Below are 25,233 nucleotides of genomic sequence, written 5' to 3' on the forward strand. Positions count from 1 at the left end.
GGTGGTGGGGGCGGAGGTTGGGGTGGGAACCGGGTGGAGGGGAGCTATGGGGCGAAAAAAGAGGAACAACTGTAATAATCTGAACAATAAAGATTTAATTTTAAAAAAACTGTGGTACATCTACACAGTGGGCTACTACGCTGCTGTGAAAAACAAAGAACTCTTAGGATTTGCAACAGCATGGATGAACATGGAGAGCATTATGCTAAGCAAAATAAGCCAGTTGGAGAAAGATAAATATCACATGATCTCATTCATTTGTGGATTTTAATGAACAACATAAACTGATAAACAAAAATAGAGCCAAAGATATAGAAGCATCGAACAGACTGTCAAACTTCAGAGGGAAGGCAGGGGAGAGTTGGGGGGAGGGGGGTAAGAGAGCAACCAAAGGACTTACATGCATGCATATAAGCATAACCATGGACACAGACACTATGGGGGTGAGGGCATGTGTTGGGGGTGGGGGTGAGGGTGGCTGGGTAGAAGTCAATGGGGAAAAAAGGAGACATATGTAATACTTTAAACAATAAAGAATTTAAAAAGACTATATCATAAAATACTGCAAAAAATAAGTTTAAACAGTAACTGATAAATAAAATATTTTTTAAAAAAAACAAGTTTCTCTTCAGTATTATAATTCTTCACATTAATATTTGTGTTCTATATGTATAATGATGCTTTTAGAGCAATTGCAATATATTAGGTTAGGACTGTGACAGTTGGACCATACAGTTAAAATCAGGTACCATGATTCACCTAGTGGAAACTATTCATATTAGACACTCATTAATGAAGATAGGAACTGAAATATATTACTGAGAATCAACGTAAAGACCAATACTTACATATACACTAATAACTCACAGCTTTATAGAAGCTATCACCTTAACTTTAAGAAACTGGCTCCAAATAAAACAAAGGTGAGTTAGTAACCTGGGAGTTAAAATAAAACAAACAAACCAAAAGACAAGGTAGCAAAAAGAAGCTATCTGCCATTCAAATAATTGGTGCAAAAATATTACAAAATTATTTCACTACAGTGGAAATCCACTTTAAGTCCTGGCAAAATGTCTAATATAGACACAAAATAGATGTGATAGAAAAATTTTAAACAGTATAGTATATGCTGCCTATTATAATACAGGTATATAAATATGTAATGTCACCTTAAATTTCTACCTCAAATATAGATTAAAGCAAAATTCAATTAATGTTAACTATTCCTATTTTTCAGATTAATCTGGAAAAAAAATAACAAGTTTTTCTCAAACAAAAAAATGTGGACTCGGGTTCTGAACTCTTGTAGATGTGTAACATAGATTCGACTGGAAAAACAGGGTTAGCAAGGAGAGTAATGGGATATTAATAAAATGACCGATTTGTTGTCCTAGGTTTTCCTGGCCAGGAGAACGGAGAATGGAAAAACTGAACCATGAAATCAAAAAGGCATCTGTTTTCCAGGTTTCTCTCTGCCAATGTCTTGAGAAAAATGTTTGAACTTTCCTGTTGGCTTTGTATGCAAATAGCTCCAGATGCAAAGTGAACCACATCTAAGTTATTTGATTCAACATCTGCTGGTCCAATTCCCATTATTCCTTCTAAAGGGTCGGCTTGTGACAGACAGTTTAGTTTGCCTTGTGTATAAGCCATTTTGAATAAGCTAATTTGGATTAAAGTATCTATCTGGACCACTTCTTTTTCCCTTTGATGGTCAATGCATTCTAATGTGGTCTGTGTAGTGCTACAAGGAACTTAGAAACATATTGGAAAGGACAGTATTCAAGGTTTTGCCTCCCACCTCGCTTTCTAGACAATTTATATTTATACAGTTAAAAGTAAAAAGTGAACAATCATTTGCCTCTAAAACAGCACCACCCACATTGTACACGATGTGGACAAAACTTTCTGGCCTCATATTTTTTTCATGCAAAGATTTGAAGCTAAAGTTATTGATAAAAGTGCTTGCCAACATTAACAATAAATTTTGTGAAACATCCTGTAATTTATAATGATAATTTTCATATGGCATCACTGAAAATGGAATGAAGTCCACATCACATAGCACTTAGTGTCTGAAACACAGTATACTTTAAAAACAGAATAATGAATGAATTTGTGAATAAATGAATAAACACTCTAAAATTCATTTAAATAAATCCCAAGGATTCAGAAACATTGGGTCTGCTGCAACCAGAAAAGAATCAAAAGCATACTGAAACTAAACTAAGACTAATTGTGTAATGCTCCTAGAATCTGAAAGGTCAAGTAAAGATAAACTCCTTCCTTCCAGAGGGTATGGTAGGAAAGAGAACTTGTATTGGAAGGCAAAAGTGGAAAAAAAGGAAGAAATCATAACAGCTGTCTACCTATGTATGTCTACATTCTGTATATATTTGCATTTATATATACATACACATGTGTTGTATAAGAAGACAGACATTCATTTTGAAGTTAGTTTCCTAAAAAGGATAGCTTTAACAGTCTTAGGAAAATTTATAATAAAAGCTAGAAAATTACTTAAAAATGATGTAAAAATAAATTTCTTAGCAAAAAAAAAAATTCTTTCTTATAAAAAGTATAGTCCCATGAGGTCTCAACTCAAAAAGTTACTGATATAAATGCTATGCAAAACCTGAAATAATTTTCCTTTAAAAAATGTTTAAAAAATAAACAGAAAGAGAGGCAAATATATAGATACTAATATTATTGCTTTTAGACCCCAATACTTTGAATTAAACTTTAGTCTAACCTCTACTGTCTTATACTATTCCTAGGTGACACACAGTAGGACCAGGAAAAATACTAAACACACACACACACACACACACACACACACACACACAGAAAAAGAAAAAGAAAAAGAAAAAAACAACAACCAGGAAAATAACTATTCTCTTTTATTTAGACTCTGTGACAACTCTTGTTAATAATTATTTCCAGTTCAGTTGTCTAAATTGGGAATGGCCATGAAAGGTAACTGAGACCTAGAAAAAAATAGCTTCTTAGCCATCTGTGAGTAATTCTTTAAGCTCTCCAAATTATATTTCTTAAGTAACATTTAGGTTTACCTTTCTCTAACTTGTGACAGAAAGACTACTTGCCTCCAAAGAATTTAAAATAATAACAAAATTACTTTAAAGTAAATTTGTTTTATTAATAAAGAAAAACTACTGCCCTAACCGGTTTGGCTCAGTGGATAGAGCGTCAGCCTGCAGACTGAAGGATCCCAGGTTTGATTCCGGTCAGGGGCATGTGCATTGGTTGCGGGCACATCTCTAGTAGGAGGTGTGTAGGGAGGCGGCTGATCGATGTTTCTCTCTCATCGATGTTTCTAGCTCTCTATCCCTCTCCCTTCCTCTCTGTAAAAAATCAATAAAATATATTTAAAAAATAAAAATAAAAAATAAAGAAAAACTACTGTGCATTGTTTATGAACAAGGCACAAAGCTAGGTACTTAGGATTCAAAAAGATTCAAAACATAGTCTTTGCCCTCTAAGGCATGTAGAAATGGGAGACATACTGATAACATGTCAGCTATGGGTTTGTCATAGATGGCCTTTATTATTTTGAAGTGTCATTACTTTATTCTCACTTTACTGATAGTTTTTGTCATAAATGGGTGCTGGATTTTGTCAAACGCTTTTTCTGCATCTATTGATGTGATCATATTATTTTGTTGTTGTTAATCCTCAGCCTAGGATATTTTTTCCATTGATATTTAGAAAGAGTGGAAGGGAGGGGGAGAGACAGAGAGAGAAACATCGGCTGAGAGAGACACACTGACTAGTTGCCTCCTGCATGTACCCCGACCAGGGCCAGGGATCGAGCCTGAGTACCCTTGACCACAATGGAATCCGTGACCCTTCAGTCAGTGGGCCTATGCTTTAACCACTAAGCAAAACTGGCCAGGGTTGATCATATGATATTTATCCTTCATTTTGCATGTGGTGCATCACATTAATTGATTTGAGGATATTGTATACCAACCTTGCATCCCAGAAATAAATCTCATTTGATCACAATGTATAATCTTTTTCAAGTGTTGTTGAATTTGTATTCATAATATTTTGAGAATTTTTTTTCTTTTCAAAGAACCAGCTCATTGATCATTTGTATTGTTATTTAGACTCTATTTCATTTATTTCTGCTCTAATTCTTATTATTTTCTTCCTTCTATTCTCTTGAGGCTTTGCTTGTTCTTTTTCTAGTTTCTTTAGGTATAAAGGTAAGATTATTTACTTGATATTTTCCTTGTTTCTTGAGGTAGGCCTACATTGCTACAAATTTCCCTCTTAAGACTGCTTTTGCTGTATCCACTGATTTAGGGTTGTGTTTTCATTTTCAATTGTTTCAAGGTATCTTTTAATTTCTTCATCGATCTCATGTTAACCCATCACTGTTTAGTGGCATGTAATTAAATGTCCATGTGCTTGTGTGTTTCTCACTTTTTTTCTTGTAATTGATTTCTAGTGTCATACTGTTATGGTCAGAGAAGATGCTTGATAATGATTTCAATCCTCTTAAATTTACTGAGACTTATTTTGTGGCATAACCTGTAGTATATCCTGAAAAATGCTCCATGTGCACTTGAAAAGAATGTATATTCTGATACTTTGAGGTGAAATGCTTTGAAATATCAATTAAATCCATCTGGTCTACAGTGTGATTTGAGGCCACTGTTTCCTTGCTGATTTTGTCTGGAAGATCTATCCATTGATGCCAATGTGGTGATAAAAGTACCTTACTATGATTATATTACTGCTGATCTCTCCCATTATATCCATTAATATTTGCTTTATATATTTAGGTGCTCCTATTTTGAGTGCAGAAATGCTTACAAGGCTTACATCCTTTTGTTTGGAATGATCGCATTATCATTATGTAATGTCCTTCATTGTCTCTTATTACAGCCTTTGTATTAAAGTCCATTTTGTCTGATAGAAGTATTGCTACACCAGAATTTTTGTGTATGATTAGTGGTATGTATGTATGGTCATTTTTTTTTTACATATTTATGCACCCCACTTTTTTTCTTCTTAAAAAAAATCCCTTTAACATTTCCTGTAATACTGATTTGGTGGTGATAAATGCCATTACCATTTATTTATTTATTTGCTTACTTACTATTTTGGTCTGGAAAGCTCTTTATTTCTCCTTCATTTTTAAATGATAGCCTTGCTGGGTAGAGTAATCTTGTTTGTAGGTCCTTGTTTTCATCACTTTGAATATTTCATGCTAATCTCTTTTGGCCTGAAATGTTTCTTTTAAGAAATTAGCTGAAAGTCTTACTGGAACTCCCTTATAGTTAACTATTTTTCTCTTGTTCCTTTTAAGATCCTCACTTTGTCTTTAAACCACTGCCATTTTAGTTATGATGCATCTTGGTGTGGGCCTCTTTGGGTTTACTTGTTTGGGACTCTCTGCACTTCCTGGACATGTGTGTGTTTTTCCTTCACCAGGTTAGGGAAGTTTTCAGTCATTATTTCTTCAAATGTTTCTGATACCTTGCTCTCTCTCTTCTTCTTCTGGTATTCCTATTATGCGTGATATTGTCCCAGAGATCTCTTAAACAATCATCATTATTTTAATTCTTTTAAAATTCGGTGCTTTTTGCTACCTTGCACTTCAATTTGCTGATTCAAGCCTCTGCTTCATCTAATCTGCTAATTCCTTCTAGTGTATGCTATACTTCAAATATTATAGTCTTCATTTCTGACTAGTTATTTTTTGTGGTTTCTATGTTCTTTATATGCTGTTGAAGTTCTAAGTTCCTAGAGCATTCTTATAACTATTATTTTGAACTCTGTCTTCCGGTAGATTGCCTCCATTTAGTTTAGTTCTTTTTCTGTGAATTTCTCCTGTTTTTTCATTTAGGACATATTTCTTTGTCTCCCCATTTTGGCTAGCTCTCTATGTTTCTTCTGTATATTAAGTAAGCCTGTTATGACTCCTAGTCTTGGTAAGGTGGCCTTATGTAGTAGGTGTCCTGTAGGCTCAGTGATGCAGTCTCCCTAATCACTTAAGCATAATGGTATCAAACTAGAAATCAATTACAAGAAAATACCCCTTGTGGGGGTTAGGTGAGACCACCTATTGTAGTTTAGTCTTGATTACTGTTGGCCCATCTGTGGTGGGTTGACCCTTATGTTGCCTATGAGGATTGACCTCAAACAACCACAGTGTTCAAGCTGCTGTGCAGGGAGGTTACCCCCAAACATGAAATTCTCCCTAGCAGGTTCTGGTGTCTGCTGAGATCTCCCTTTGGGTGGGCCACTTGTGCAGCTAATCAGGTCATGCTCTGATGAAGTCTCAAACCAGCCACTTGGTATGTTGATTCTCAGGTCTCTTGGGAGAGACTCCAGTGCAGGTCAATGTCAGATACTGCCTATGAGTGGCCCTGGGGTATTATACTGGTTAGGAGCCACAAAGCAATCCATGGTTGTTGGCTACCTGTTTTGGGCCTGGGTGAGTGTGGGAAGGAACAAGATGTATACCAAGGCCAGTGTACACCATTAATGAGCCTGAGGCAGATTAGCAAAAGGCCCAAGGCACCCCAAGATCTGGTTCCACCTGACAGCTGCCTGTTTGACTCAGCCATTAACAATCCCACATCAGTACACAATTGGCATGAGGCAGGTTTGAGGTCACAAGTTAGGGGCAAGTATTGTTTACCAGGTTGATACAGATTCAAACTCAGTGAAAGTACTGGGTCTGTGCACACACAGCAAAAACCTCAGAGTACACCAAGGCCAGCCACCACCCAACTTGGGCCTGTAGACCTTACCTTTGTGGTGGAGCGCGGTTTTGGGGAGTCATCAGGGTGAGGCCAATAGAGTTCATCAAGGTAAAACAGATTAAGATTTGGCTGTATGGAGGCAGAGATCTGCACAGAAACAGTGGCACTAGTTGGGGCATGCAGGATTAAAAAAATGACACTTGCCCCAGAACCACACAACTTGATTTCTTCCTGTGCATTTCTGTTACCCCCTGAATCTGCCTGGACCTACCTGAGAGCCTTCCAAAAATGACTACAGCAAGCCCATCCTGCTCGCATCTAGTTGATTTCTCCACAGGACACAAGTTTGGCAAGGCAGGGACACAGGGTTTAGGAGGTTGGGGCCAGTGGATCTCCCCAGGCCAATATCATATGCAGTGGAGTGCTGACCCAGGAATAATGGCATCTGTAGGTGGTGTGGAGAGAGGCTGAGCACAAGGACAATGATGGCTATTTCTTCAGCTCTCTCCCCAAAGCCACAGAACCAATCTCTCCCTGTAAGACTCTAGTCTCCTCTGAGCTACTGTACCTTTACCAGAGTCCCAGATAAGTGCCCACAAAGGCAATTTGTGTGCCGGCCCGTTAAGAAGCTGCCTGGGTTCCTAGCATACTCCCATCTCTCCTTGGCGAACAGAATCCCCATTGATTTTCACAGCCAGATGCTATATGGGATCATCTTCCTGACTCTGGTGATCCGGGTAGGGGAGCCTGGTATGAAGTGGAGACTCCTCACTACTCAGTGGGGTGCTCTGGACATCCCTCCAGATTCTCAACCACTGTACATGGGTGCAGTGCAAGCCCTTTTCCTGTCCCTGTCCTTCCTACTAGTCTCGATGTGGCTTCTTCTGTATACCCTTAGTTATAAGACTTGTTCAGCTAGTCTTCAGTTGATTATTCAGGCTGACTGTTCTATAATTTAGTAGTAATCTCAATTTGATGCTGGGAGGAGGTTGAGTGTAATTTCCTCTTACTCTACCACCACCATGGATCCAATAGAATGATATTTTATGTTTTTTTAGAAACTTTTATTATTGATTTAAGAGAGAGGAAGGGAGAGGGAAGGATAGATAGAAACATCAATGATGAGAGAGAATCATCAATTGGCTGTTTCCTGCATGCCCCCGATTGGGGATCAAGCCTACAACCTGGCTTTTTGTGCCTTGGCCGGGAATCAAACCATGACCTTCTGGTTCATAGTCAATGCTCAATCACTGAGCCCTACCAGCAAAGCTATACTGATATTTTAAAAACACAAAGTAGTTCACCCATGCTCATAATAAAATTATTTAAATAGTCAAAGGAAGCAAGAGTCCACCAACAAGATGAATGGATAAAAAAATGTGTACTATACATATAGTGTAGTATTATTCAAGCTTAAAAAGTGGGGGGTGGGGGGGAGTTCTGACACATGCAAGAATACGAATGAACCTTGAGGACATTACGCTAAATGACATAAATCAGCCACAAAAAGACAAATACTATATGATTCTATTTATATAAGATATGTAGGATAGTCATATTCACAGAGATAGAAAGTAGAATGGTAGCTGCTAGGGACTGAGAGAAAGACAGTATAAGTAGCTATTGTTTCATTACTATAGTTTCAGTTTTCCAAGATAAAACATTTCTACAGTTTGGTTGAACAACAATGTGAGTATGTTAACAATAGTGAACTGTACACTTAAAATGGTTAATATGATAAATTTTACATTACATGTATTTTACCACAATAAAAAGAAGTCTTTAATTAATGAACTAGATAACTTAAGAAAATTATTTGCACCTTACCTTCCTAAAACTAGGACAAATTAGGAAATGTAAGTAGCAATTTAATTTCATTTAATGCTCATGATATTATTTTTTTAATCATGTCTCAGGCCACCATTGCAGCAATTCATAATTTGTTATGAAAAAACCTAGATTAAGTCTGGGTCATTCCAATTTCAGACCACAGAAGGCCAAGTGCAAAGGTAGAAAGAAGTTTCCAAAGAAAAGGCAAAAATCCTATATAATAAAACCCTAATACGCAAATCAACCAAATGGCAGAACGACCAGTCACTATGATGCACACTGACCACCAGGGAGCAGATGCTCAATGCAGGAGCTGCCCCCTGGTGATCAGTGTGCTCCTTCAGGGGGAGCACTGCTCAGCCAGAAGCTGGGCTCATGGTTGACAAATGTAGCGGCAATGGCAGGAGCCTCTCCCGCCTCCGCAGTAGTGCTAAGAACCCCTCAGGGGGTGTCCTACTGCTGGGGAGCAGGCCTAAGCCAGCAGTCGGACATCCCCTAAGGTGTCTCAGACTGCGAGAGAGCACAGGCCAGGCTGAGGGACTTTCCCCAGTGCACAAATGTTGTGCCCCGGGCCTCTAGTATAAATAAGAAAAAAAATTCTGAGTTATTGTATACTTAAACCTGTAGGAAAAGCAGCCCAAGGAATAGCAGGAGATGTAGTTTGGGTTTCACCACTTCCACCATCAAAAATCTCTGCAGCCTAGAAAACAAAGGCAAAATTACTTTAGAATACCTGGAAAACAGAAGTGCTATTTAAGCAATCAAGCTTCCTGGTTCTACAAGCATAGTCTCTGTAATGTACCACTCATCTTCAAATTCCCTCTGAACACTCAATTGCTTTTCAGTCTTTATTACTACCAGCCCCAATACTCACTACCCCCAGTACTCATGTTCTATTATCTGTAAGCAAAAATTTTCCTTACTTACTCAAATATATCTTCTGGCAATAAACTTTTTATTTTATATATCCTTAATCACATTTCCACTTGTGAACTTCATATCTATGTACTTTAAACTAATTTACCACATTTATTATGCACATAAGAAAAACAGGTAATTTTTCTGTGAAAGTCTAGAGACCAAATCTTTTTCATTAACACAAGACCTAATTAGAAGTCAATCTAAAGAACTAGAATTCATCTATATTTTTTTAATAATCTAACAGCTGGACTTGGTTATTTAACATTTAGAGAAGTCCTAAAGCTGGCATTTCAAATTAACAAGCCCTCCTATTAAACAGTTGTAAAACTATGGGACAATTACTAAAATGTTGAGGTATGTGTAAGAGTACAGCATTTTCTTTTTTAAGTGTCCAGGTCACAGTAAAATTATTATTGAAAAAAGAACCATAATGTCAGTTCAGATTCTTCATTGAGTTCTCAGCCAAAGAGAAGTCAACTAGGAAAATCTACCACAGGAGACACATGATGTAGAATTACTACTCTCTACAAACTACGAAAAATGACCATGGTTTATATGACAAGGACAGAGTCCTTCCATATTTCTACAACAGGATGTGGTAAGAAAGTACCCTAATAACCACAATTAAATTGGAATGGTTGGCTAAAATTGTACCTATATAATATTGAAAGTAATAGATCCAGTAACTATAACACTGAAGTGTAAATTTTACTATAAGGAGCACCACCGAATCAATTTTTTTCTAATATAATAAATCAAGCATGGTCTAAAGGAGACTATACAAAATTTTAACTTTCAAATAACTGACAACTTCTAAACATTAAACTAATATTATATCTGAAACATATATTTTCCTTAGAATAAATTTTAACAAATTTTTAAATGTTTCATTTTGTAACATAAGATTCAATCACCTAACAAAACCCAAAATATTATAGAAAACATACAAATGTGCGAAACAAAAAAATACTTTTAGATGAAATGAGGAAAATAGGTATGTTCATATTCTAAATATTTTCATATTGACAGAAAATGACCTTCATCTAAAAAAATTCATACCATTCTTACATGATATTCAGAACATTGAATATAGACTTAATATATTATATTTCCTGTTAATGTCATTAATTACATTCTCTATTTTTAACAATCTAATTCTACCAAAATTCCAAACTAGGTGAAAGTCTTACTTAAAATAAAGAAAAATCACAGAGCTCACTTGATGGTAGTTCCAGGACTTGAGCTCAGGCATCCTGCCTCTTAATCCAGAGATTTTCCTGCAAGACTATACTGGCTCCATAAAAATAACTGGGTTACAAAATATTTCAATAAAATGAACACTCAGTGAAAAGGATTAAGGAAAAGACAGTGCTTCTTCAGCTAACAATTTCCACTTACAAAATACTGTCAAACCTGAGAGAATACTCAAACATAAACATATTAATTAGTTGTATAAGCCACCAAAAGGCTATGTAGATAATAGTCCAAATTAACTCATTACAAGTGTAAACATGCAAATATGTGACCGATCTTCAAGACTCATCTTTCATCTCACAAGTATTTCCTAATTGACATGTATCCCAACAAAATCATCTGCTGACAATTTTTAAAACCTCTTCTCTAGTGTTTCTACTAGTAGCACTTAATTATCTTAATTTAAACCATTCCTATGGGCATGACCAAATGTTCAATAATAATAAATCAGTTTAACTTTCAGAGGGGCTATATTTTTATTTGCCTTGATTTCATTTTTTATTCTAAAGTTACATTCAAAATGATCAAGAAAAAGATCATGAATGCCAATGATAAATAATACATTTTCAAAACAGTAAATACTCCATTGTCATCTCACAAAATTAAAACAATTACGTAAGCAAAATTAAGGTAAATAATAGCACATACCTCAAAACCACCAAAATCATCATCATCCATTGTTCAAGTGCACCTGAAAATAACAGAAGACATTGAAACAAGCCCACACACAGTCAATTATGTCAAAACACTCTCTGACTTAAAGGTATATACAGTTTGATTTGTAAATTAAGACTATTTTATTTGGGTTAAAAAAAAACTTCTTTAACTATGTGTGCATGCATTTTTAACTTAAAAAGACTAGACCCTTTTTTTGCAAAATTAGTCTTTCTGGCAAAATTAGTAATTTCTGTGACTTTTTCAGCAACCATGTATTTTGCCATTTTACATTGAGATGCCAGGAGTGGAAAAATATTCTTTTACATTTTAATTTGCTTTTCCCAAATTGGCCCTAGGACTCAATTCAATAATGCTTCCTGCTTTTTGCATCTATTCCTCAGTTGTCTGGCAACATCAGCACAAACTCCAGCTAAGAACAGGACTGTGGTGAATTTTTGGAAATCTGTTCCCCACCACAAAGGTTCTTCCCTTGGTTTCATGGCCGAGGTTGATTTAGATTTTCAAAATTGATCAGCATTTTTGAGCTGTGGCCACAACTTCTGGAGCATTTTGATATGTGTATTTTTAGCTGAAACTGCTTTGCACTTTTGGAAAAATGTGGAGCAAGTTACTAGGCTGATCAAGATAAATCAAGTCATGTATTCATGGGAGACCAGGGAAGAGAAAAACACAAGGGAATATTCAGAATTCCACTCTCCTTTATCCTTAAGGAATGTAAGAGGACAATCAGTAGGATAACACATTTTATTTTATCTTAAGTGTATATAAATAAAAACAGAAGGAGAAAACATGAGTACTTGGACTTTAAAAAGAGAAATAAAAGAAGCTTTTATCTAACAAATCATGAAAGAACTAAAAGTTCTAGAAAGGTAAAACAAGTAATAGGTGGTATACATTAAAATGAAAAAACAAATTTACATTAAATTGTTAATCAGTAGCTGCAAGTGATACTCTGGCCAACAATAACATGTTTCCTTTTCTGTATTTCAAAAGTGAACATATCCACATATATGTATACACATTTAACACCCGATAGCTCAATAGATGTTTCTTTCTTTACAGATTTAACACCTTGGAATTAATAATTATTCAAAGTGTGTATACATTTTTGGAACATTCTAGTTTCCTTGAATTATTCCTCAATAATACAAGATGGACTTATTACAAAAAAAAATATTCTCCAATTATTAAAAAAATAGCTAAAACTAAGCAATAATTAATTCTAAATGCATTTTCTAAGATATTTTGGTCTGAGTGATGAGGCTGTTGTCTATATAAACATGGTTATCTATATCTATGCTTTGCCTTCTAACTGAAATATTAATATTAATGCACTCAAAAATAAAATATAGTAAAAAATAAACAGTAAAAAAATCTCAAGGATTGTTTTGTTTTAATAAGCAAAATAAATTATTTTCATAGAAACTCAGAAGGTAATGGCACTAAAAAATGTATGTAGACAAAAATACATTCTATAAAGAAAGAACATTAAATTAACCAAAATATGATACCAGTATTGTCACCATTACCCACATTTTAAAAACCTGATGAAAATATTTCTAAAGATGTACTTTTCCAAAAATCAAAACTAAGCAAGTCATCCACATACTGCACTTAAAAAATATAAACCAGACTTTCAAAACTTTTGATGGTGGTTAGTTTGAAATGGAATTCACATTAATTTTGTGTTGCAAGCGAGTAGAAATCTGTATGTGATTACATTTTTTCATGAAGAAATTATGAAAGTGGAGCGATATGGATATAGAGAATTAACCAAGTCAAACTATAAACACCAAGTTTGTCTTTTCCACATGTATCCCACCAGTCTCAGGAGACAATTAAAAAATATTTTTAGCATCTATGAACACTGTACCCAAATAATATGGTTTCAAAAGAATGGAATTTTTAGAGTAATGCTTCTATGTGTTTTCATAAGTCATATCCCAATAAATTATTTGTAAGATGCCAGAAAATTTAAAAACAAAAACAAATGCCTATGCCTAACAATCATTTCAGCTTTGTTTGCCTGTGGTAATGAACCAAATACCATCAGTTTCCTAAGTACTGATTTAGCTCTATGAAAGAACATATTAGTGACCACTGATGTTCCATACCTCAGCAACTTCTACACGTTAAAATGCAGATGATACTCTTCCTCTACTTTGTTCTCAAAGAAATCTTAATACACTTTAAAAGACAAATGGGTCATGAGTTTCTTAAAAATACAGTACTGGAAAAATAAACATTATTTTAAAGCAATAACCTTTCTCTGAATAATTTCGTTTCAAACCCTAAAATAGTTTCCTGCAGAATATTTAAAAGATCAGGAGGAAAAAAAATTACAGCACTGATTTGTAAAAATCAATTTTACAAAATACACACACACAAACTTAGTTTTTAAGTGGGAAATTACAAGTATGGACTTCTTTATGAATTTAGTCTCTCTAATACATTAAAACATTATTTTATCTAAAGTGCATTTATAAACTTTTTGGAATATTTCTAGGCACTTAACATTATATCTCATTACTCTATAAATATAATATAGCAATACAAAATATATATGTCATCTAAATTATAGAATCATGAGCCTGATTAAAAATTGATAGATCATGTAGTTCTTTCTTCTCTGTCAAGGAAATAAGAGATATTACATTTTGTTATGATTAGGTATCTACATTGAAAGATTTCATAATATCCAAGTTTAATAATTCTCATACTTCTTTATATCTGAACTTAATCTCTTTTGCTGCACTGTTGTATTAATTTCTTCTTTTACTATTCTCAGTATTTAATACATTGCTAATATTTTGCAAGAACAAGATATATACAACACTTAATGTAACAAATTTTTATTGGGCAAATCTGAAGAACACTCAAGGCCCTCAAGTAGTTATGGTCAGGTGTGGGGGGAAGGGCAGAGTGTAAGAAAAGTATGCAAACACAAATAATATGCGATATAAAAGAGCCATAAAAAAAGAAGAAAATATGTCCAAGGTGGAAGGATAGATTTTCCTAAGGTGATATATCTAATTGGAGCATCATTAAATGCTTCAGTTGGGAACATTTGAGATCTATTTCAATAGACCTACTGGAAAATTTTAAATGACACATTAAGAACATGCAATTTATTCAAGTCTCTTGCCAAAAGTCTTTTCTTAAAATATAGCAAAGAATAGTTTCTGATTGTTTGCTTCCTCATAACACAGGGTCAAAGAGAATGGGCAATAAGAAAACTGCAAAATTTGAAAGTAACTACAAGGAAGTTGTATCTTAAACTACCAGTGAGAAAATGAGAATCACATCTATATTATAGAATCCATAAAAAGCTCCAGAATGGGGGCACTGAAAGCTGGGTAATGGTGAGATTCAAAATAACAGTCGCAGACAAATCCAAGATTCCCTCTCAGAGTCTGTGCAACTAGGACCTTACAGCTCCTCATCCCTGCAAAAGATTAAACATGTATTTCCTGGACAGAGTAAAGCTGAGGGTCTCTGGACTGGAAGACACTGAGACAGGTATTTTCTTGCAACAGAAGTAGATGACATGTGCTTCAACTATGCAAAGAAAAATGTGGAACAGAATAACTTATCTGATCTTATAAAAGCTGTAAAAGTACCACAGGAGACGCTTCTGATGGATGCTCTTAAAGAAGAATCTGAGACAACCTATGACTTTTGCCTGTGCGATCCTCCTCTTGCCAATCAGATGGAAGCCCAGGGAGTAAACTCTTGAAATCCTTGAAGACCTCCACCTAGTTCAGTAAATATAGGAGGTATCACAGAGATCATGGCAGAGGAGGCGAATTAGAGTTTGTTAAAAGGATCATCCATGACAATATACAACTTAAAAAAAGACTGTGGTGGTATAGCTATATGCTGGGAAAGAAATGCAGCCTTGCTCCTCTGAAGAAAGAACTTCGAATACAAGGGGTTCCTAAAGTCACTACGCTAAATGCTGTCAAGGTCGGACAATGAGATGGGCCTTAGCTTGGAGTTTTATGATGATGTAACAGTACCATCACCAACAAGTAAGCGAAGAAAATTAGAGAAGCCAAGGAAACCCAACACATTTGTAGTGCAGGAGTCTGTGATGGAAGAATTATCCCTGAAACCATCACCTCTGGGCTCTGAGACAGTGGGAAAAGGCAAAGTAGTTGTGATGACATGGATTGAAAAAATTCTCACTGATCAAAAGGTCAAGCATAAACGAGTTCTGTACGGAAAAGTGGAAGTTAGCCTTTTCCTAACAGCCACAGAAAACTCCTGGTTTCATTTCAGGAGAAACAAAAGAGAACAAGTGAGACAACTGAGAGAAGTTCCTGAAGACATCATCCAAGCCTTGGAAGAAAAAAAATTCACCCCCTAAGAGTCTGGCAGTAGCCAAGATTTGGCCAACGGCCCCCGGGTGTCCTGTGTGACCCTGCTCTACAGGAAGGCAAGTCAGCCACTGTTGACGGCCATGGCCCAATCCAGGATTTGCTTTCCCAGAAAGGAAACCCAGAACCCATCTATATAATAAAAACTTAAGCGACTGTTATGGCAGAACAACCAGAACAACCCATCACTTTGATGGGCACTGACCACTAGGGGGAAGACAATGCAGGAGCTTCCCCCTGGTGGTCAGTGTGCTCCCACAGGGGGAGCGCTGCTCAGCCAGAAGCCAGGTTCACCACTGGCGAGCACAGCGGCAATGGCAGGAGCCTCTACTGCCTCCACAGCAGCGCTAAGCAGAGCAGCAAGCAGAGCAGAGCAGCAAGGAGCAGCGAGCAGGCAGGTGGTAAGGAGTGGTAAAGAGCAGCACTATTTACAATAGCTAAGATTTGGAAACAGCCTAAGTGCCCATCAGCACACGGATTAATTAAAAAACTGTGGTACATCTACACAATGGACTACGCTGCTGTAAAAAAGAAGGGACTCTTATCATTTACAACAGCATGGATGGACATGGAGAGCATTATGCTAAGCGAAATAAGCCAGTTGGAGAAAGATAAATATCGCATGACCTCACTCATATGTGGAATATAGTCAACAACATAAACCGATGAACAAAAATAGATCCAGAGACAGAGAAGCATCCAACTGTCAAACCTCAGAGGGAAGGCGAGGTGGGGGAGTGGGGAAGCGCGGGGACTGGGTGGGAGTTAGAGATCAACCAAAGGATTTGTATGCATGAATATAAGCATCACCAATGGACACAGTCACTAGTGGGGTGAGGGCATGTGCTAGGGGGTGGGAGTGGCCAGAGAGAGGTCAATGGAGGAAAAAAATAATATTGTAATAGCTATGTATGAGCTGGGGAGGGGAGTACTTGAAATATTAGGGGAAGTACTCTGTAAAGTATATGATTATCTAACCACTATGTTGTGCACCTGAAACTAATACAGAATAATACTGAATGTGAACTATAATGGGGGGAAAAGATGGAAAATTATGTTATATGTTATCATCATCATCATCATCATAATAAAAGAAATTAAAATATCTGCATTAAAAAGGGAGTTGTGGTGCCTATCAAAGTTCTGGGCTTTGGGAGTGTTTAATAAATGCTTGAGTGGATATATTTGCCACTTTAATAAAGGAGTCAGATCATTAAAAGTCAAAAAAGAAAAAATGATAACTGCAGAAATGAAAAACTGCAGGGTGAAAAATAAAGCTGAGGAAACTTCATTTAAAAAGAAGTATAAAAGAAAAATATACAAAATCAGAGTAAAAGCCTAACAAATGTACAAGATCCAGTCTAGAATATGCAATATCTAATTATTAAGAATTCTAGAAAGACAGAACAGAGAAAACAAATGGGAAGAAATCATCAACAAAATAATTCAAAGAAACTTTTCGAACACCAAAGGATATGATTTTCAGATGTAATAGTCCCATAAGTGTCCAAGAAAACAGAAGAAAAAACACATTAAGGCACACTAGGGACAAAAGAAACATCCTACAAACTTCTAGGAAGATAAAATAAGTTTAATTTAAAGGATAAAATATATATATGGCAATAGATTTCACAACAACATCACTGGAAGGCGAAATGCTTTTAAAATTGTAAGGGGAAATTATTTACAGCACAGAATTAGATAATCAGCCAAACCTACAAATAATTCAGTGAAAAATAAAACCATAATCATATCTGCAAAGTCTCAAAAAATTATTTCCCAAATACACTTTCTTAAAAAGCTATGGAGTAACCCAAAGGAATAAGACAAGAAGACATGGGATTAGGAAAGAGATCCAATTGAAGTGGGGGGGGGAAGGGGGAGGAGGGAGGATTCTTGCAAAATAATGGTGAAGTGAGCTCCCAAGATAAAAATCTATGTAACAAGAATCATGAGCAACCAGTCTGCATTGGAACATATCAGGAAGTTCCTGGGAGATATACTCAAGCAAATGAAATTGATAGACTTTCTCATGTGTTTTACCATCATGAGGGTAATTTTAAATAACTTAAGCTTGAATTTGTGATTACAAAATTAACCAAATGAAAACAAGAGAAAATACTATGATAGACAGAAAAAGGTACACATTATATATTGTATTTCTCAGCTGTGAGTAGTATTTAAATAGCCATAATAATGTAAACAATAAATAACTAATTGTACCAAAATTATAACCATTTGGGGAAGGTAAGACAACAATGAAGTATGTAATATGAGATACAGGGGGTGGTGTATAGTCTGATCTTCCACATTTGCAAGCTGAGAGGTATGAAAAAGAAACATCAATAAGTAGCATAATTTCACTCATTTGTGGAATATAATAAACAACATAAACTGATGAATAAAAACAGATCCAGAGATAGAGAAGTATCAATCAGACCATCAAACCTCAGAGGGAAGGTAGAGGAGGGTGGGAATAAGGGAGAGAGATCAACCAAAGGACTTGTATGCATGCATATAAGCCTAACCAATGGACACAGACACCAGGAGGGTGAGGGCATGAGTGGGGGTGGGGGGGACAATGGGGAGATAAGGACACATATGTAATACCTTAATCAATAAAGAAAAAATTTTTTTAATTTAAAAAAACAAAAATTGTGGTACATCTACACAATATAATACTATGCTGCTATAAACAAGAATAAATTCTTACCATTTACAACAGCATGGATGGAACTGGAGAGCATTATGCTAAGTGAAATAAGCCAGTCAGAAAAAAATAAATATCACATGATCTCACTCATTTGTGGAATATAATAAACAACATAAACTGAGGAACCAAAATAGAACGAGAGTCATAGAAGCATCAAACAGACTATCCAACCTATGAGGGAAATCAAGGGGATAAGGAGGTAAGAAATCAACCAAAGGAATTGTATGCATATAAGCATAACCAAATGGACACAAACACTGGGGGGATGAGGGCATGTTGCTAGGGGGTGGGTTGGCCAGGGAGAGGTCAATGGGGGAAAAAGGAGACTTATGTAATACTTTAAACAATAAAGAATTTAGATTTTAAAAAAGACATAAAAGAACATAAGATTGAAGAAATACTAGAGTCCTTTCTCTATTTACTTCCTTCCAAAAGAAAAATAATAATAACAACAACAACAACAAGATCTAGACATCCATAGGTTGTCTTTTGGGTGAGATTAATATATAGAAGTCAGCATGCACGCACAGTACAAGCTCTTTGGATTCCTCACTGGGAACTTTGTGCCCACAAACAATATATTATACCGCTAGTCCATCTCCCACAAGAGAAGCTCACTAGAGAAAAACTTCATTTTCTTAGAATGGAGAGGTGTTTTAGCCTGTGACCGGATATGTAAATTTAATTCAGAAGAGAACTTGTGGGAGACTTCTTTTCAGCCTCAATCCAAGCCACATTTACATTAACCTTTTAACAATAGAGCCACTTTCCTGCTTTCTATGACGCTTGATTCTGTATCTCAATTGACAACCGTTAATAGCTCCCCACAAGATCCACCAACACTATCCAATTACCTGTCTTCTGCTAAATACTATCAGAGAATTCACTCTAAAATTCACGTTTCCCATTTTCAACTAGATTCACAGTGCCGCCTACCACACATCTACTTTTTCTCTAAAATCTCGTTCTCTAATCCTACAAAAACTATTTCAAAGATTCTCAACTATTCCCAGACTTCCAACCTTTCTATTGTTTTCAGTAATCGATGTGTATTACCAAGAGTCTTGCTAAACAAGAAAATAGAAGGCATTTTAAGAGAATTCCAATAACATCTTACTACCAAAATTATAGTTACCAGCATCTGTGCCCAGCTATTCCACTTTATTCCACTTACAAAGAAACAGGGATCCCTTCACCTACTTAAAGCTAATTCCTCCATCTGTACTCTCAGAGACTTGGCTCTCTGATTTGTTCCCTCTCGTAAATATTCAACTTCCCCCACTTATTTGGTTCCTGCCTGTTAACAATGAAACACACTCCAGGTCCTACATCTTTAAAAATGAAACAAAACAAAAACAAAAGCAAAACTGTCCTCCACTTCACATTCTTCTCCAACCACAATCCTCTCCTTTTCACAACTCAACATCATAAATGTTCTATTCTTACAGCCCATGCCTGCAACCAATTACCTCCTTTTCACTAAATGCAAAAAGACAATTTCAATTCCTTGTCTTATTTGAACACTAACAGCATTTGACCAGTCTTTCCTTCTCAAAACATTCCCCCTGTGATTTGCAAGACAACCATAGTTTTTCCCCTTTCTGCCTACTTTTCTGACCGCTTCTTCACAATCTCCCTTGCAGGTTCTTCTACCTACTCTTTAAATTTTGGCATCCCCAAGTGCTTCAACCTAGCCCTTCTTTTTATCTCACTTCAAATACACTCACTGGACTACCTCATTCACTCCTTTGGATTCATTTAAAATATACATTAAGGAATCTCTAGTTCAGATCCATGTCTTGAGCTCCAGATCCATATACCCAACAGGGAAATGAATACTTTCTATTTAAAACTAACAGGCACCTCAAATTCAATACAACCAAAAATGAATTCAAGATATCTCTCATGAGCCTCAAATTTACTCTTCCTCCAGGATTCCTTCACTCAGCCATTGGTGCTACCACCTACAACACAGTTTGGCAAAGACAAAAACCTGGAGTCATCATTTTCTCCTCCTACTCCCTCTCACTCCATATATTTTATCACTAAATCCTGTGTCTTAAATTCTTCTAGACACCATCTATTCCACTCAATGCCCAATACCTTCACCCTATTAAGGCTACCATTATGTTTCACCTGGTTTATTTATAGAATCGGTCTCCAAAATAGTTTTGTTTCCAGTTTGCTCCTTTCTACTCCACTCTCCACTGTGCTACCCAAGTGAACCCTTCTAAATACTCATCTAGTTAAAACCTTTCATTGGCTCCTCATCATCTTAAGGATTAAGTCAAAATTCTAAACATGAATTTATGGACCTTTGTTACATAACTGTTGCTACCATCCTCACCTTTAGCACACCCATATCTTGCAGTCATATAAGAATTTGCATCTAAAACATGTGACTGTGGCAAAGGCACCACATCTCCATTGACCACAGTGTCCTCATATATAAGGTGAACAGGTTGATTAGATGCCTTTTAAGATATCTATATATATAAAACCCTAGTATGCAAATAGACCAAACAAGTGGAACAACGAACAACCAGTTGCTATGATGTGCGCTGACCACCAGGGAGTGCGTGCAAAACATGGCAAGCATCAGCAGAAGGTGGCAGAATATGGAACATGGCAGGCATCGGCCGCGACGGGGATAGTGGAGCAGGTGAGCCGGGGTGCCAGACGAAGGCAGGGCACCAGACGCTGTCATTGGGGGAAGCCTCTGGTAGTTACTAAAAATTCTTTGCTTCTTCGAGCCACGGTCCCACTGGGACTTCACACCAGCTGCTGGCACTTGAGCATCCGCTCACACCCACTGCCGGCACCCAGCACTGGCCCAGGTCCCGATTGCTCAGCGTTCTCAGCAGGTGTGAGCAGTGGCTGCCAGCCCTGATTACACCTCAGGGCTTATCCATCTCCCCCTGCTCCTGAGGGACGATTGGGTTCAGCATCTGCCTCTCACACCCGCTGCCAGCAACGGCCCCATTCGCACCCACTGCTGCCACCAGAACCACCATTTACACCCACAGCTGGTGCTGGATCCGCTGATCACACCCGCTGCTAGCGTCTGGCGCTGGTCCCAATCACTTGGCGCTGGCAGTGGGTGTGAGTGGCAGCTGCTGGCCCTGATCACTGCTCAGGGCTTCTCCACCTCCTCCTGCTCCTGAGGGGTGATCAGGGCAGCAGTTGCCATTCACACCTGCTGCTGACACCAGCCCCAATTGATCCGTACTGTCAGTAGTACGAGTGGGGCCAGCGCCATCAGTGTGTGGGAGCGGTGCCAGTGGGAGCAGGGCTGCCACAGACAGGGACCAGGGGGCCAGGGCGGGAAGGACCAGGCACGGGTGCAGAGGATGGCCCGAGACCCACCCCTGTGCCCACCTGCAGCCTCGTGGCCCACAGTTACTTTCAAGGTGTACGAATTATGCACTGGGCCCCTAGTTACATGATAACATCCTTTCAATATATTATTCTACTACTAAACTCAAATGCCTTTCTTCTTCACAAAGAAGTTTCTAAATACCTTCCATTCAAAAAATGTTATTTTGAGATAACAGTATGAGCATTCTTTAATCCACCTACAATGCAGAGACTAAATGTCACCTTTTAATCTTCATTTTATACCATAGCAAGGTATGTCATTTAATCCTGTATTGTGATTCAGATTTCCATCACTATTTCTGGAAAATTACTGGAAACATTTCTGGTCATTCTGCTCTCCAATCCATTCATCATACTGAATAACTCTATATAAAGCAATGAAATTTTAAACTCTAAAACTATCACCATGCCAATCTCAACTCCAAATCTTTCAAAAAAAAAAAATAACGACAAATCCGTGCCTCTATGGGACATGAGCTTTGGAGCTTCACATGTAAGCAAAATAAACATGGCAACAAAGTTGTGAATTGTATTGGCACTAATAATTAAAAGTAAAAATTTGTTCTGTAAAAAGCCTATAATTATTATCACAATATTAAGTCACTCTATACAACAATAAAGAAAAGTGTTACAGAACAACACAGTAAAATCAGTGTTGACAACATTATTAAGTGTGGATGATCACAAATTTTATGTTCTCTTTAACCATTTGGCTGCTGATGTATTTTTTCGGACATATGCCAAAACTGCAGCACTAATTGCGCGTGTATGGGAAAAAATGTAAAACACTTTTTATACAATGAACTCACTTGTATTGCTCTGCAACAACAAAAATTTAAAAATACCAATTTTTTACATAAATTTGTTTTAAATAAGAAGAGCGTGATAGCGCTCCTTAGCAGTCGAACGGTTAAATAAGAAAGTGTTATGTTTCATAGTTTTGTATGTTCTCCTCTGTATTCTTTTTTTAAAAAATATATTTTTACTAGAGGCCCAGTGCATGAATTTGTGCATGGGTGGGGTTGGGCCAGCAGACCAGGAGGGAAGGGTCGCAGACGGTTGCCAGCCAGCCCGCCCCAATGGGGTGGGGTGGGGGGGCAATTAGAGGTGGGGTCAGCAGGGGATGAGAAATGGGCGGTTGGCTGGCTGGCCCCACCCTCAATCGGGGTAGGGGAGGGTAATTGGGGGCTGGGCCAGCCATGGGGTAGGGCCGCGGGAAGTTGGCCAGCCAGCCCCACCCCTTGTCAAACTCCCAAACTCCCAGATGAGGAGACAATTTGCACATTAGCCTTTTATTAATATTTTTAATACATATTTTTATTTATTTCAGAGAGGAAGGGAGAGGTACAGATATATAGAAACATCAATGACAATGAGAGGGAATTGATTGGCTGCTTACTGCATGCCTCACACTGGGGATCAAGCCCGCAACCAGGGCATCATCCCTGGCTGGGAATGGAACATTTTCCTAGTTGTTCATTGGTCGACACTCAATCACTGAACCACACCAGCCCAGCAAATTCTTTTCTATTTATAGTGAAGCCTCATTTATCTAGACCAGTGGTTCTCAACCTTCCTAATGCTGTGACCCTTTAATACAGTTCCTCATGTTGTGGTGACCCCCAATGATAAAATTATTTTCGTCGCTACTTCATAACTGTAATTTTGCTACTCTTATGAATCGTAATGTAAATATCTGATATGCAGGATGTATTTTCATTGTTACAAATTGAACCTAATTAAAGCATAGTGATTAATCACAAAAACAATATGTAATTACATATGTGTTTTCCGATGGTCTTAGGCAACCCCTGTGAAAGGGTCGTTCGACCCCCAAAGGGATCGCGACCCACAGGATGAGAACCGCTGATCTAGACAGATGTATTTAATAATCTAATTTACCTAGAACATGGCTATTCTGACAAAATAACCACAAAACTCTTTGGGGTAGACAGAAATGAAATTATAAACTCAATGTCTCAGTGTTTAAATACTTTAATTGTAGATAACTTTAAAACCTTCTTGAAAATGTGTTTACTTTTCTGTTAAATATGATTGGTGGTCCCTAGTACCTCTCTGACTTCATCTATAATACTCCTGACTCCCTTTGCTCTACCTACATAGCAGCCCTACCAATCACACCCCAGCTTCAAAGTATTTCTGTGTAAATGTAATTTCTGTGTAAATGATAATATTTTAATGTTTTCTTTTAAATTACATTTTCTAGTTGTCTATTGTTATTGTACAATGTAATCCACTTCTGTATATTAATCTTACATGCATGTTTTTTATTGTTGTTTTTTTAAAGTAAAATTGGCATATAGAAACCCACCACCCAACCTAAAACTAGATTCTAACAGTAAATTACACATAATCTGTCCCTGTATCTCCTTAGATTTACAATCCTGAATTTATTTTTTAATTATTACCTTGCTTTCAAATTAATGAAGTTTCATTTCATTTACACCTACTATCAAAAAGCATATTATTTTTATTTTACTAATTTTAAAGGATATTCATGACACATAAATTTGAGGGACTTAAAGTTTCAAATAAAATTACATTGCTAATATTACTTTAGCTACCATTCATTCTTTTGAGTTCTATAATGTAACAGTTTATTCAGTCATTTTTGTGTCAATAGACATTTGGGTAGTTTACAATATTTTGTTATTGAGAACAAAGCCACTATGAACATTCTCCAACACATCTACTTTTGCATATACACAAAATTTCTCTTGGGTATATGTCTACAAGTAAATCACTGGGTTGAAAAGTTTGTCTATGTTTAGCTTCACAGGATAATAAAAAATTATTTCTCAAAATGGTTGCACACAAACTATACATGCAGAAGTAACACATAAAAGTACTGTGAATCCTCACCTTGCCAACACTGGTTTTAAGTGGTATCTCACTGTGTTCTTAACTTGATTTTTCCAATCATTAACAAAATTGAAATCTATCCTATAGATTATTAATCATATATGGTTCCTTTTTTATGAAACACTTATTTATATCTTTCATTATTTGCCTACTCTTTCGTCTGTACTTTTTTATTCCCCACTGGCCCGCCCCTGCTGTGCGTGCCACCATCTTGTGACGGTGCTATGGCATGAGGGTCAATTTGCATATTGGGCACAGGGGTCCCGACAGAAGCCTTGAGTAGCAGTCACCGGTCCCGCCCCCACTGCATGCCACCATCTTGTGATGGCATTGTGGTGTGAGGGTCAATTTGCATATTACCTCTTTATTATATAGGACTTGTTTTTGTTTTTTCAAAATGTGGTCACTAGAAAATTTAGTTGCTTCTGTGGTTTGCATATAAAATTCCAGGTGTATG

General features: G+C 36.9%; 1 protein-coding gene and 1 pseudogene across 5 annotated transcripts in view; one reads left to right on the forward strand and one right to left on the reverse strand.

Moving 5' to 3' along the window:
* The window catches only part of CCDC91 (coiled-coil domain containing 91), a 270,185-nt gene that overhangs the window by 204,773 nt on the left and 40,179 nt on the right, over nucleotides 1–25,233 (reverse strand). For 4 of the 5 annotated variants that reach the window (XM_015560769.1, XM_015560767.1, XM_006758914.2 and 1 more), the window contains 2 exons: nucleotides 11,394–11,436; nucleotides 9,192–9,270 (listed from right to left, as the gene is read on the reverse strand). In XM_015560769.1, the coding sequence (XP_015416255.1) occupies nucleotides 9,192–9,270; nucleotides 11,394–11,423 (109 nt within the window). In that variant the 5' untranslated portion in view covers nucleotides 11,424–11,436. Of the gene's footprint in view, nucleotides 1–9,191; nucleotides 9,271–11,393; nucleotides 11,437–21,663; nucleotides 21,676–25,233 lie in introns of those variants that run through there. The other variant, XM_015560768.1, reaches the window with a different exon arrangement.
* LOC102756840 lies at nucleotides 12,060–15,953 on the forward strand (annotated as a pseudogene).

Source organism: Myotis davidii, unplaced genomic scaffold (genome assembly GCF_000327345.1).
Source record: "Myotis davidii unplaced genomic scaffold, ASM32734v1 scaffold535, whole genome shotgun sequence".
Taxonomy (NCBI): Eukaryota; Metazoa; Chordata; class Mammalia; order Chiroptera; family Vespertilionidae; genus Myotis; species Myotis davidii.